Source organism: Lactuca saligna, chromosome 5, assembly GCF_052625555.1.
Source record: "Lactuca saligna cultivar CGN05327 chromosome 5, ASM5262555v1, whole genome shotgun sequence".
Lineage (NCBI taxonomy): Eukaryota > Viridiplantae > Streptophyta > Magnoliopsida > Asterales > Asteraceae > Lactuca > Lactuca saligna.
This window is the reverse complement of record NC_136421.1, coordinates 132,184,807-132,199,996: the sequence shown is the minus strand read 5'-3', so window position 1 is coordinate 132,199,996 and position 15,190 is coordinate 132,184,807. Positions and strand designations below refer to the sequence as shown.

General features: G+C 31.6%; 2 protein-coding genes across 3 annotated transcripts; one reads left to right on the top strand and one right to left on the bottom strand.

Moving 5' to 3' along the window:
• Positions 1 to 290: 290 nt before the first annotated feature.
• SKB1 (SHK1 binding protein 1) lies at positions 291 to 4,779 on the top strand. Its single transcript, XM_078957748.1, has 23 exons — positions 291 to 546; positions 808 to 925; positions 1,011 to 1,120; positions 1,204 to 1,293; positions 1,386 to 1,445; positions 1,526 to 1,617; positions 1,750 to 1,825; positions 1,972 to 2,058; positions 2,178 to 2,253; positions 2,333 to 2,424; positions 2,512 to 2,547; positions 2,627 to 2,695; positions 2,761 to 2,829; positions 2,921 to 2,974; positions 3,038 to 3,112; positions 3,191 to 3,283; positions 3,391 to 3,494; positions 3,599 to 3,647; positions 3,743 to 3,829; positions 3,936 to 4,041; positions 4,122 to 4,209; positions 4,291 to 4,384; positions 4,483 to 4,779. Exons 1-23 carry the CDS (start codon positions 412 to 414, stop codon positions 4,564 to 4,566), a joined length of 1,944 nt encoding a protein of 647 aa, XP_078813874.1. The 5' UTR covers positions 291 to 411; the 3' UTR covers positions 4,567 to 4,779.
• A 1,626-nt stretch (positions 4,780 to 6,405) lies between these two features.
• Positions 6,406 to 11,609, bottom strand: UBP26 (ubiquitin-specific protease 26). 2 transcript variants are annotated; one of them, XM_078997380.1, is made up of 15 exons: positions 11,453 to 11,609; positions 11,146 to 11,260; positions 10,280 to 10,876; positions 9,903 to 10,158; positions 9,161 to 9,825; positions 8,969 to 9,077; positions 8,685 to 8,866; positions 8,322 to 8,606; positions 8,033 to 8,240; positions 7,873 to 7,944; positions 7,568 to 7,798; positions 7,231 to 7,494; positions 7,006 to 7,147; positions 6,710 to 6,885; positions 6,406 to 6,610 (listed from the first exon to the last, which is right to left on the bottom strand). In XM_078997380.1, the coding sequence occupies exons 2-14, from the start codon at positions 11,247 to 11,249 to the stop codon at positions 6,788 to 6,790; spliced, it is 3,213 nt and encodes a 1,070-aa protein (XP_078853506.1). In that variant the 5' UTR covers positions 11,250 to 11,260; positions 11,453 to 11,609; the 3' UTR covers positions 6,406 to 6,610; positions 6,710 to 6,787. The 2 variants fall into 2 exon arrangements, with proteins under 2 accessions (XP_078853506.1, XP_078853507.1); XM_078997381.1 differs by having other exon boundaries at positions 6,406 to 6,607.
• Between the last annotated feature and the right edge of the window lie 3,581 nt (positions 11,610 to 15,190).

Here is a 15,190-nt window from a genome sequence, read left to right as displayed (position 1 = left end):
ACACAATCGTCTTTACAAAAAAGTTCAAACAAAATTAAACCAAATTTACAAGAAAACAAAACTTTTGGACCACTGGTGTTAGTTCGAACATTTTTAATCCGAACATTCTTAGCCCAAACATACGGGTTTTGATATACCACAGGGACCATTCTTGTAATTTTGTCTTGAATTTAAATAGATGAAGGGAGTAATTTAGAAAACATCTAATTTTCCAGGACTGTTGAAGCTAAGATATTTGTAAGAGGGAGTAAGCTTGTAATTCACTTAAAATGTTGTTGAATGCTTTCATCGATTAAAAACCCAAAACCCTAGCCAATCGTGTTCGCTTCCTTCCACCTTGCTTTTCCTATTTCTCGTAAAACCCTCCCAAAACCCTGCAAGTCACAACCTTTGTCTCTCGCCCTGTGAAAAATGCCTTTGGGAGATAATTTAGGAGACAAAAGCGACTCCAGATACTGTGGAGTAGAGACCGAGTTCAATGATGACATGCCTCATGTTCTTTCCCATAACATCAATGGCGGTTTTGATTTCGTCGTAGCTCCTTTGGTTAGTTTTCTTAGTTTTCTGTCTGAACATTTTGGTTTTCTTATGATTCGAGTGTTTTCACTCATCTGTGCCTTCTGCAATGCTCTTCCTTTTAACGGAGAACACCGAATTGAACGTGATACAGCATCATTCATTAGGGTGAACTTAAGAATTTCATCATTCTGGGTTTAGCGAGGACTTATGAACTCTTTAGATAAAAAAAACATAGAAGCTTGTGCTGCATTGCAATTAAGTGGCCCTAATTCGGATTTTATATTTCAGATGGAACCTGGATATAGACCTAGCTTAATTGATAATGCTAGCAAAGATTCTAGTGTGCTTCCTTTTGCTGGATCAGATTTGGTTTTAAGCCCATCACAATGGAGTAGTCATGTTGTTGGTATAATCTTATCCCTACTCTTCCATTTTTTAGTATAAAGCTTCGTTTAATTTTCTTTTTATTAATGGCTTCCACATGCTATCAGGCAAAATTAGCTCATGGATTGACTTGGATTCAGAAGATGATACTCTTCGTGAGGACTCTGAAATTGCTTTGAAGCAAGAATTAGCCTGGGCTTCTCATCTGTCTTTACAGGTTAAAAACATGCAATGTTTATGCATTCTTTAATTACAATTTTAATTTTTTTTTAAACCTTAAATAACATTTTTCATTTTCAGGCATGTCTTCTTCCTACACCCAAGGGTCCATCTTGTGGTAATTATGCAAGATGTGTGAATCAGATTCTTCAAAACCTCAATAACATGCAGGTGTTGATAATTACTTAATTAGTTTTTGACTTTTACATCTCACTTTTCATTTTCATTTTTCTTTATTCTTATTCTTCATTTCCATTCCAAAGCTGTGGCTTAGGATTCCTCTGGAGAAATCTGATGTTGATGATGATGCTGTCAATGGCATGGTGAGTTCCCTCACATGAGTAAAACAAAACAAGGGCAAATTTGTAAAAATGTTATGACTTTCTTTTTCTTTTTCTTATAGGCAATAGAGATTACAGACTCTTGGGAATTATGGAATTCTTTTCGTGTTTTATGTGAGCATCACAGCCAGCTGTCAGTTGCCCTTGATGTTCTGTGAGTAGACATAGACACAAACAATCTTTCAATATACAATTTAAATGTTTTCTTTTCTTTTTTTTTTTTATATATTACATCTTTTAAATGATAGTAATTATTAACTCCAATTATATATATATGTAATTTTAGGTCTTCATTACCTTCTGCAAATTCACTTGGGCGTTGGATTGGAGAGCCTGTTAAAGCTGCTATTCTTCATACTGATGTACACACATATATATATATATATATATATATATATATATATATATATATATATATATATATATATATATATAATCAAATCTTAATTTTTATTTTATTTTTAAAATTAATTATTTTAAATTAACATTTTTCTTTAATGATCTTCAGTCTTTTCTAACAAACGCACGTGGCTACCCTTGTCTATCCAAACGTCATCAGAATCTACTCAACAGTTTCTTTTACTATTCAATACAGGTATATTATATATATATATATATATTATATCATTTAATTGCTCTAATGAGATAATAAATGTTGTTTAAATATAAATCCACTAGGATTAATAATAAAAAAGTGTTGTAAAATTTATTCAGATTGTGCTTTCTGGAAAACCAGTGCATAAACTTCCTGCAACATTAGGTGTAAACCAAACTGATAATTATGCCCAACGTGAGTTTCCATTTTTTTCAATAAACTTGTCATTTTTTTTAATATGATTTTGAATTAAATTTAATATTTTGTTACTCAGAAGCTCAAAGACATGACTTAAGGTCATATTTGGATTATGTTGGGTATTTATATCAGAAAATGGAACCCCTTCCTGAACAAGAACGTTTTGAGGTGAGGTGTCCATTATTAATCCAATAATCCATTTTTATAAAAATTATAACATGATATATTTTGTTGATATCATAAATTATTATGCAGCTTGGATACAGGGATTTTCTACAATCTCCCTTACAAGTAAGTTAAGTTGTTTTTGCAAAATTTTATTTTCAGGGATTTTCTATTTAATCTTTATTGTCTATTCTGTTCATTTCAGCCTCTTATGGATAATTTAGAAGCCCAAACTTATGAAACATTTGAAAAAGACAGTGTCAAATACATTCAGGTATTTTTATTTAAATCAATTTGTAAATTTTTTTTTTTTTTTTTAAATTTTTTGATTTATGACAGTATCAAAGGGCAGTGAGTAAAGCATTAGTGGATAGGGTTTCTGATGAGAATGCATCTGCAACAACTGTTGTAAGCCTTGTTATTTTTCTTAAATCTTTTTTTTTTTTTTTTTTTTTTTTGAAATATGTATTTTCTGATGCCCTTTTTTGTCATTTTACAGGTGTTGATGGTTGTAGGTGCTGGACGAGGACCTCTTGTTAGAGCATCTTTACAGGTAAAACTTAAAACAATATCATTTGAAAATATTATTTATTTATATTAATAATTTTGTGAATAGGCTGCTGAAGAAACTGGACGCAAGTTGAAAGTTTATGCTGTAGAAAAGAATCCAAATGCAGTTGTCACACTTCATGTCAGTTGAAATTTTCATTTATTTTGTTTTTAACTTTTTATTATTATAACTTGTATCTTTTTTTTTTTTTTTGAATAGAGTTTGGTTAAATTAGAGGGATGGGAGAATAACGTGACAATAATTTCATGTGACATGAGATGCTGGGAAGCTCCAGAAAAAGCCGACATTTTGGTACACAAACTTTTTTTTTTTTTTTTTTTTTTTTTTTTTTTTTTAATTACGTACTTTAATTTAATAGTATTAATAATTTTGAAATGTTTAATTTATTTGATATTTAGGTGAGTGAATTGCTCGGTTCTTTTGGTGACAATGAGCTCTCACCCGAATGTCTTGATGGAGCTCAACGCTTCTTAAAGCCAGATGGAATCTCAATTCCTTCATCGTATGAATTTAATATTTTATTTTAATGTTAATAATAATATAATATTGCTTTTATTTTATTTTTTTTTATCGATTTTTTATTCTATACACGTATTATTGTGTTAGGTATACAAGTTTTATACAGCCCGTGACTACATCAAAGTTATATAACGATGTAAGTCGTTTCCCTATTTGATTTTATTTTTACTTTCCATTTTTTTTTTTTTAAAAAAAAGTATAGATATTGATTATTTAATATTTTAAATTTAGGTGAAATTGCATAAAGATCTTTTACACTTTGAAACCGCTTATGTTGTAAAGCTACACCGTTTGTCCAAACTTTCTCCATCTCAATCTGTGAGTTTTCTACTTCTCTTCTCCATCTTTCACATTTTAATAAAAGTGTTTTTTTTTTTTTTTTTTTTTAATTTTATAAAACCTATTTTATATTTTTTTAAATCAGGTTTTTACGTTTACACATCCAAATTACTCCCCCAATAAAAGTAATGAACGATACAAGAAGCTTCGATTTGAAATGCCGAATGATACTGGATCAACTATTATTCATGGTAAAAACTGTTTTTCTTTTTTTGGGATTAATGATGTCATATATACAAGTTTATTTATTTTTTTAAATGTGGGTTTCTAGGGTTTGCTGGTTATTTTGATGCGATACTTTATAAAGACGTGCATTTGGGCATTGAACCAACAACTGCAACACCAAATATGTTCAGCTGGTGAGTTTCCATGAATTAAATTAAATCTTCTTTTTTATTTTTTTCTATCAGTTGGTAATTATTAGTATTTTATTTGTACAGGTTTCCAATATTCTTCCCATTAAGGTCACCCATATACGTGAAAGCAGGGGCTCCTTTGGAATTTCACATTTGGCGGTGTTGTGGCAATACCAAAGTAAAATAAATTATTTTTAATTATGGAAATCCTTGTTGCTATAATATAATATAATTAATAATTAATTTGTTTGTTTTGTTTGTGTGGGTTATATATAGGTTTGGTATGAATGGTGTGTGACCTCTCCAACATCATCTCCAATACACAACTCAAATGGGCGTTCATATTGGGTTGGTTTATAATCCAGTTTTGTAAAACGGGCGGGTTTTTTTTAATCCGGGTTTGTGATATTATATGTATACGAAGCCTTTTTTTTTTTTGGGTTAGTAAGATGACAACTGAGGCACTTTAAATGGAAGTTTTTTGCTGGTTTTTATGGAGAAGGATCTGTTTGTATTTATTTATACCACTTTGCTTGAATGAATTAGTTCTTAAATTAAGAGTTCACGTTGATACTTCTACTTTTTGTTGTGATTTTATTCTCTGGAGTTGTGATTTTTTATTTATTCTTTAGAAAATTCTTTATGTTTTGGGTTATTAACGATTAAGTCATTGTTTTAACTTTTTTTAATAGAAAAAGATTAAATACAGACAACTGTTTATAGAATTTGACTAGAAATTGGACAACATTTACACATTTGAGATTTTAGTTAATAATTTTGGGTTTTAACGGTAATCATCTGAAAAGTCTTTGTACTACAATCTTGTTGTATAATATCATATGTCAAAAAATATGATAGAATTGAGAAATTCTTTTTATTTTTATTTTTAATTATCTTTCTATCCATTTGAAATGATGACAACTACACTTGTCATAATTTCATGTGATAGAAAAATAAATAGAGGAAGAAAATGTAAGAAGATATTTAATTTATCTACTGCAATATATAAGATGATAATTAGATAACACTTTCATTAGACAAATTGAATATAGTAAAGTAACATTCCAAATAAAAAAAAAAGTAACACCTTAAAAAGAAAAAGATTTGCATAAGGTAATATTCCATGATTAAGATTTGCATAAGGTAATATTCCATGATTACATGACAACACCTTTAAAGGGAAAACATTTGTATAAGGTAATATTTCATGATCATAGTAAAATAATATTTTATGCTTACATTAAGATAATACTCACTTAAACAAAAAGAATATAATAATATTGTAGTAAGATAATACTATTGTCATTTGTCCGACGGAATATTATTTTAATATAATTTTAAAATATGTTATTTGTCTAACATATGCTATTGACTTGCTATAACCAACAATATTCACCTTTTTACATAAAATATCATCTTACTCTAATATTATTATTTTATCTAGTAGAGTGTTATTTTACTACAATCTTATATATTTTCTATGTTTGACATAAGATATTTTGTTTGAATATATATATATATATATATATATATATATATATATATATATATATATATATATATATATATATATATGTCATTTTCTGATTAAGAATTTAATCTTTATAATAAAGACACCACCTGTCGTAACAGAGTATACAAAAAGTCAATAACATCAGTAAAATAACATTCTTTGTCCTACAACAAAAATACAATAAGATTATAATATAATAAAGTTTACTGGATTTTTTTATGCAAAAGAAAATCGTTACTTTATTGTTGAAGAGTAAAAAATTGAGACTTTTCATATTAAAAACCAAAACCACCAACTAAAATCTACTAAAATCTCAAATGTATAAACAACTACAAGTTTTTTTGATTTATTTTAAACAATTGTCGATATTTTTGTCTGTTTTTTTATATTGAAGTACTATTTTTAAAAAAATCTATCCCACTATGGGAATGAAAACTATTTTGTATTTAAATAAACAAATAAAAGTAAAATACTACATAAAAAAACAAATAAATAAAATTAAGCTAAACTTTTATTATCATGTATAAATTACCAAGTGAACATTATTTTTATCAACATACCTTTATTTTTATTATTATTTTTTTGTTTATAGAACTGTAAAGACCAGTTAAAATTAAGCAAAACTTCTATTTTTATGCATAAAAGCAAGTTTTTACTGAATTCGGCAAATCATAAACATGAAAAACTGGTGAACGCCATTGCCAATGATTGGCATGATATTATATATATAGAAAGAGAGAGAGCGAGCTCTTTTAACAAAATATAAGAGTGCTATGCTCATTTGATCACTTAAGGTACCAAAAAACCAACAATCTTTCCAAACTCAAGAAATTTTACACACTTTTAGCAAACAAACGAGCCCCATGTCCACCAACATAACTTGCCAGCCTTCTGAAACAACACAATATAATAAATTACAACATTATACTATTTAAATGGTAAAATTTCACAAATGAAAAAAGAAAAGAGATATTCATATTAGTATATTACCTTGGAAAATATTTACCAAAATCCGTTGGTTTTCCTTCAAGTATACAAAATTACCAAACAAATCCTCTCATTATTATATTAGTTGTAGCATTCTTGTGAAGGGATATTTGATGTCAAAAGTGTCCCTCGAAAACCTCCCTCTGATTGTTGCACCTCCATTTTTGTAGAAAGCTCTTCTAAAAAATCACAATACATATTAAAATAATCCCCCACTCGTTACACATGACATGACAGTACAACACTAGTTATACTGACAATGACAGTGACAGTAACAGTAACAGTGACAATGACAATACCTGCAATGTCACGGTTCTCATGGATCTCAGTATCCGTGACCCATAAAACATCACCCGGGAAAATATACATATCCGCAAGAGTAGATTTTTCTCCATCAACTATCTTTGAACCTTTGTGAAGTATCTGGTTTTCCTTCACAATCTGCAACAAAATCAACTCAACTTTATTATTTATAAACACTCTATTTCAATTTTCAAGATTAACATAACTTGTAAATAGCATACCCCAAATGATTGCCAGATCATCATCTTGAGGTCATAGAGAGTTGTGGACCCCGAAACATTTAAATTCACCGAGTTTCCATAAGTTGTCCTTCTAGAACGTTTAGATAACCGGCGATTTGGCTCAAGGATGTTTCCAGAACCTTCTAGAATGTATTTTGGAGGTTCTTTCCCACGAACAAAACAAATGCAAATATCCTCATCAACATAGTTGAGCTTCTTCCCTAACTCCAAGCTTTCTCTTTCACCAATGCAATCTTCACACACCTACAAAATATAAGTAGCAGTTGCAAACTCATTCTCAACAAGTATAAATAAGGGGTAAAATTGTAAAATGTACCTCAGGATAAGTTTTGATTATCGGCCCTTGAGATTCAGTGTCACCATTTACTTCATCAAGAGAGTTAACATTCTCCTCTGTGATTGGCATATCTTCAGATGTTCCCATTAAAATATCTTCACCAGAATTACTTAAATCAATTTCAGCAGTTATCCCTTTTTCCTCGATAGCATTCCAGTCTTTACAGAATGAAGTCCAATCATTTTCAGTGATAATTGTCAACTCATCTACCTACAAAAAGCAAAATCATCAGCTTCATACAATGTATAATAGTTTTAAGTTTACTTTATATCAAATGTTCTTACAGCAGGAGCCTTTTGGAGAATTGCACCACGTTTTCTTACAAGATCAGGAGGCCTTTGAAGAAGCTTCGAGTGCTATTTTAAATACCAAAAAGAACTGCAATTAATTTATATTTTAAAAAAAACTAAACGAATGTGTTTGTTTTAAATATCAAACAAACACCTGTACACATTTCAGTGACTCAATGGTGATATTGAGGTTTTCTGGTTTTTCAATAGAAGATGCATTCTTGCCACTTGTCGTGATGTAGGTTCGCCACGTGGCAAGCCATGAAGATGGCAACAAATAGTATCTATCTTGTGGGAAAAGAGGTACGCTTTTCCCAAGAGCCAATTTCTCATGAGATTGGCGTTGTTTTAGTTTAAAATCCCTAAAATTTTGAAGATTCAAATCAATACAAAATTAAAAAATTAAAAACCCTTCAAAGTAAGGAAAAAAACCAAGCCATAACCTTAGGCTATCCTCTTTGTTTGTGTCTATAGAGAGTTTAGAACAGCAATGAGAGCATGTTTCAGAGTCTGAAGGAAAAACCATACAGCCAATCATATCATCAGGCTTCACTTCATTGGATGCTTTATAAATAAATTCCCACAAAGTTTCTGGAATTAGGGCACGTTTGGCTCCAGGTGCTTGTTCAGGCATAAGCTGATCATGCTCACACCTGATTGAAGCTGTTGGCCCAGTATCCGCATCACATGGAGAGTCAATGTTTTTTCTTCTTATCCATTGACTCAACCTAACACCCAAAAAAAAAAAAAAAAAAAAGAATAAATTTTGTTGATTATAGCATTTAATTAATAACATAGTAACATACCATGCCTTGGATATGTAATACAAAGGTCCATCAAGGGATTTTCCAGCAAGAGCTGCTTCTGCATATTCTTTCATTACACTTCTTCCATCTCTATAGCTATCAGCACTCACTGTAGCACGTGCTGTTTCCTTAAGACACTCAATGCAGCAGTCGTTTTCACCTAACTCGGGCCCACCTCCATACTTGATTGATATTCACAAGCAAACATAAAAAAGTCAAACTCAGGGTCAAATACGGAAACTTCTCATCTTTTGTTAAACCTAAACATATTAATTACATAATACCTTGGAAGATATTTTATGCCAAGCTGTGGCTGATAACCTTTTCATGGAGCAAATCTTGGAAACTGGAACTTTCCCATGTGAGCATTGGATTGAAGTGTTGTCGATTATACTGTAGAAAAAATGAGTTATTTACAACTTTTGAGGAGTAAAAATTCTATATGAATTGTGAAAAATGAAAACTTATGACTTTACCTAGGAGTGAAGTTATCAGCCCATTGGCGTAACCAGTCTACTGAAATCCACCAAAATGGTTTTGGCTCCATTAATGGCTTAACAGGAGCTTCAGAGATAACTGACCTTACTTCATGTCGCCTTTCTGTTATAAGACTTAATTTTTCTTCTTTTTTTATCTTGTAATTCTCACAAGAATCAAGATATGACTTGTTTAACTCGTTAACTTCATTCAAAAGATGAGATGGGAGATAAGAATCACAAGATCCCATTTGTGGTTTTATATCACCATTGGATTGATGTCTAAGAGAATACATCAGCATATATGCATCGTTTGAAGAGAATGTTTGTACATCAGTAGTAGTTCCAGAAACATCCATGTGGTTTCCATTTACCAGAGTATTAGGTTCAGAGGGGCAAGATTGTCCAGGTGGATGAGGTTTATCACCAAAAGGGTGTTGACCCATGTCTGAGACAGTTTCATCATCAAATTCCCACCATACCCCTGTGTCTTGATCTTTAATATGGGCTACATAGTGGCCACTATTTACAGCTACACCCTTGTGAATCAAAACTGCTGATAAATCATATATCAATTCAGATTCAGTTTCATTGGATAACCGTTGTCCCATGTCAACATGTCCAGGGAAACAAAATGCAGAGGTTATCTTCTTCTTTGTTGTAGTCTATGAAAAAGTATATAAGAAGGTCAATATGGTAATTGAGATTTGTTTAGTTACAAGATTATAAAGAATGTTCTTACATTTGGGAGGAAAACACAACGTTTGAGCTGGAAAATAAGGACAGGTGGCAGTGACTGCAGTCTGATGCTACGTGTAGCATTTACACGAGTGGCACATGAATCACAAAAGTACTGATTATCCCCTTGAAGCTCTTCAACAGAAAGATAGTCATCTAAACTTTCATCCAAACTCTTCAAACCCTTGACATTTAACTCCACTCCATAAAAGTCTTCAACATTTGATGAGGCTTCTGATTGGTTCCCACATTTAGAACACCTAGGTCACCAAATAAAGTGATGACAACAGATAAATCCTCATTTACATGAAATAGTTTGACTCAGAAGAAAAGAACTTGTATTTTACTTGCTACATATTAGCATTTGAGAAGTAAACTTACTTGGTTACATGTGACACTCCTCCACGAAAGAGATCTTGAACAACTGATCTTGCTTTTGAAACTTGTGAACAGCTCAAACATTGCTCAAGCAAAGAAAAAAGCAATGTAAGGAACTCATGACTATCTTGCTGAATACCATTATCCAATGCCAGTGCTTCAATGAAAGGAGCTGAATCAATAAATGCCATTTTACTAGCATGAAGCTGAGCAAAGAGTCGAGCAAGTTGACCCAAAACAGGCTGTTTTGACAAAACCTCTGGTTCAACAGATAGTACACCTTCTCTGAATGACTTGTTCATGTATAAAAACTGGAGAATGCTGTTTGCATAACATGTTGCTCCAAGATTTGTTAGGCCAGCTGGCGTGTTGAGGGAATCACGAAGATCTTTAGAAGGATCGGGGCCCAGTGAGAAAACAATCTCTGATGTCTTTTGCCATAAACCAGATTTTCTGTTTCCATTTGAAGGTGGAATCAACCCACAAAAGCAGTTGGGATTATCTTTTGTGTTTACTCGACACCCTTGACATACTGGCTTCCCAAACATATATATCTGCTTTATATCATCCTTTGACACTTCCCCAGACAAGTGAATTTTCCTATCCAAGAAAGGAAAAAGTTGCTACTTAAGTTTTAAGAAGATTATACATGTTACCCTAAGTGGTTTTATAAGCTTTAGGACATCGGGTCAATATACAGTAAAGAGGGAATTAATTTGGAGAAAACAAACTGTTTTAGCATAAGAAAAACCTCATTACGTCCACAAAACATAGAATGCACTTCAAAATTTGATTTGGAAAAGCACAATGAAGATCATTAGCATCCTACTTGCGTTAAAAGAAAAAAATTGAAACTGAACTTCTATCACCTGTATAATTCAGAAACGATTTCAGCATTATTATCCGATCGTGGCCTCTTGTTTTTGTTGCGCGTGCTCGGCCGATTACTCATTTTCTCATCAATCAACTTCATACAATCGAAAACTGCAAAAAAGAAACCTCAATCAGAAATTTGTTAATATCAAGGGAAAAACCTAATTTTGATTGACGAATGCCCGGGCAAAATTAGGGTTTTGGTGCTAAACTTATTTCGAACGAAAAAAAAATGGAATGATTTTTTTTTTGATCAAATAAATAACAAATTAAACGTAGAAAGTGAATAGATAAAAATATTACCGATGTAGATTGCGATTGGTAGTGGTCTTTGCTGCAGAATTAGGGTTTATTTAGAAAAATTTGAGAAATTTTGAATCAAGGGAGGAAGTTTGGGGACTCGTTTAAGCCCTGCATAAATCCGTACCTTCACAATCACTTGCTCATCCTTTTTATTTTATTTTATTCTTCACTGTGTATTATGTCCTTTTTAAAAGATAATGTCTAAATACACAATTTTATGAAAAAAAATACCGATTAACCGTAAAGGGTTCAAGTATTTTTGTTTTGTGTTTATTTGGTAATTTAATTATTTTTAAGTTTTAAAAGGTTATTAAACTTTTAATTTTGTACTCATTTAATCACTTAACTATTGATTTGGTCACTTAACTTTTAGATTTGTGCTCATTTAATCACCTAACTTTTAAAATTGTGCTCATTTAATCACTAAACTTTTAAATTTTTTTGAAAGTTTAGTGACTAAATGAGCACAATTTTAAAAACTAGATGACTAAATGTAATCAAACCAAGAGTTAAGTGACTAAATGAGCACAAAGCTAAAAGTTTGATGATCTTTTAAAACTTAAAAAGAATTAAGTGATCAAATAAACACAAAAGTAATAGTTAAATGATCAAAAATGACTTAAACCCTTACCAAAATTACACATTGAAGTATTCATGTTAAAGAAAAATTCCTTTATTTTCAGACCTAAAAGGCATTTTGAATTTACTATCAACTACTCACTACATTGTTTCAAAGTGGTGTTGAGTTTTGCATCCGATAAATAAGACCATAGAACTTTTACACAATGTTTTAGTATATCATACTTGATGAAAATCGATTTACTCTAACAATAAAACAATATTAATATTACTGTTGGGTTTTACTAATTCTAACAATAAAAAATTCATGCTAGTGGAAACAACAAAATTTATTTTAGGCAAGTTAAGATTTAAACCCTATAAGGATCACTAGTCTAATAATATGAACAACAAAGATGGTTAAGAAATATTAACCTCTAGCAAAATCGTTTTGTTTGAAGATCTCTTGTGGTTGTCGAATTTCTTGAAGCTTCAGAAAGGTATAACACCCAAAGTAGAATGTCTTTAAGTGACACACCTAAAAGGCTAAATGTTAGAACTTGAAACTAACGGTCTTAAGAATAGTCCACTAGATGTCAAGAAAAGAGAAAAAAAATGTCAGTCACGAAAGTGAGTGCATGGGGCGAGATTTCCAGGAGGCTGGGAGGAGATATTTATAATCGAATGTGACTTGGTGGAAAAGAAACCTGGTAAATATAAATACCAAATTTAAATCATTGTTTAATTCAAAACAAATCAGTTCCCACATCCTTCCATAAATAAAAGATTTCAAAAATCACTAGGGATAATCCCTAGTTGATTTCCGTCCCATCTCTTAAAGATTCCATAATATTCTAGTTATTCAACTATTGAAAATTAATTAATATTCAGTGTATATATACTTTTAATTAATACCAAATTAATTCTAAATCAATTCAAACTAGTTTCTAATTAATTTGTCAAGCTGAGACAACTTAATAAACTAGTTTCTAATTAATTAGTATGTTTAGTCCTTCTTAAGCTTTATCCAACATGGTATTGGTTCATTGGATTAGGTGTCAATTCATTCTTGATCATTGTTCATTCGTTCATCATCAGAGTGGTGATTCTTCGGAAGTTTTAAACTGTATCAGTTGAGGTTCAATGGATGCATTAATCTATCGTCAAGTTCGGCTCGAGTTTGGAGGATGTTCTTGGTTAATGGAAGTATGGAATTTGGTACAATGTTGTTCAGTCTTCTGGACATGACACTAGATTTGTGTAGAATCTAATCTTTGGTATGTCGTGTTGGTAAGGTTGATAATTGCATGGGTCCGACCTGATGGGTTTGAGCCATAAGAACTTTCCTATGTGCACATGAAAACCCTAATTGCTTGGATCCAGGTTTCTCTAATTGAACATGCATGTATCCAGGACTTTCATTCATGGATCTAGTGTAAACAAACAATTCATAACATATGAAAAACAGATTTAGAAGAATACCTTTAGTTACTTGCTTGATACTTCTTTTTCTTGGAGCTTAGAGTCACAATTATCACTCCTCTAATGGGTTACAAACACCTACTAGAAAGAAGATGATTTGAGAGAGAGAGAGAGGGGAGGGTGAGAAATCGGCCCTAGGGTTCCTTGTCTTGCATAAGTGCCGATTTCCCTCACCCCAGGGATCTATTTATACTATGAACTCTTAGGGTTTCACCCTAAACCCTAATTGGATAACTTAGCCTCAAAGCAATCCAAAGATCCTTCTGGATAAGGCCTTGGACGATTTCTAGGATATCCATATCCTTAAAATCATCCCTTCCCATATCCATAAGGATTCATAGCCTAAAACACAACTATCACACATTTGACAGTTTATGCCCCTTTATTCAGTTAATCTCTTTAAGTCACCAAATTAATTCCTAATTAATTTATGACTTATATTAATCAAACAATATTATTATTCCTTTAATATATTAATCTTATAACATATTAATAATAATATTTATTCTCTCTATATAAATCACATTGTCAAGTTGCTATGGTGAATGCAATCCAAAAGGACCATGCACAACCGGGTCAAGTAATTACCAAATATAGTTACAACCTTAGACACTAATCCAACACGACCATGGTTTTAGCAATATTTCTAGTTAACTTTAAAAGTTTTATCGAGCTAGTTACGTATTGAGGGGGGTCTGTTTTTGTCGTTCATGAAGGTGTTTTGTTAATGATCGAGGTTCGTTATTTCATTAGATCTATTAGTACTTCACCCTTTGGGTAATATTGTGAGGAGAACGGAACACAGTAGATCCAAGGATTGGTTATTGTCACAACTAGAAATTTTGTGTCTTGTAATCACTATACTTAAGTAAAACATTGAATCAAAAACTCAAGAGCATGTATGATGCTTACTCAATGGAAAAACTAAACCTCAATTCACTACATCAAACAATTGGAAATCCTAGAAGTCCTTAATTAGGTCCATTTTGGACTAGGACTTCCTTATTGGACTCTATGGACCAATAAGCTTCCAATTTAACTATCATGGGCTTAGAACCCTTAAGTGGGCTCTAATTGGACCCACATTCATTTATTTCAACATTTTGGGCCATATTGGGCCTAGAATGAAATAAGTTAAAAGTTTTGAACCATGATTAACCTAAACTAGCCCAACTAAGTGCTAAAATCAATTTATATTTCTTTTAGGATAAAACTCATCCAACTTAACTTCTACATGGGCTTGAGGGGATTAAAGCCCAAAATTTCCCTTTTCCTTCAAAAATCTCGGCCCAAAACAAGCCCAAGAGGAAGGGTTGACCTTGTGAGTGGTACCTCACAATTAACCAAAGGACTTCCATGCAAGGAGACTCATACTTCCATGCACCATCCTTTCATGCTTCTCTCTTCTTCTTTGTCACACCCCCAAACCTGAATGGCGGAAACATTCGGGGGTGGATGACTTCACGTAGTATCACAACGATTGAATATTGCAAAGAAAGTAACACAACCATCATATATATAACAATGAAAACGTGTATTGTTGCGTTATACATGTTATCAAAAGAATATTACAATATGATGAATAAATGTTTAATGATAAAATCATCCTTTGTGTTCCTTCTTCCAAAAGCTGGTAGTTTACCTGTATCACAGATTCCCTGAGAAATACAAGTGGTTTTGAAAAGTGTCAACATTTAA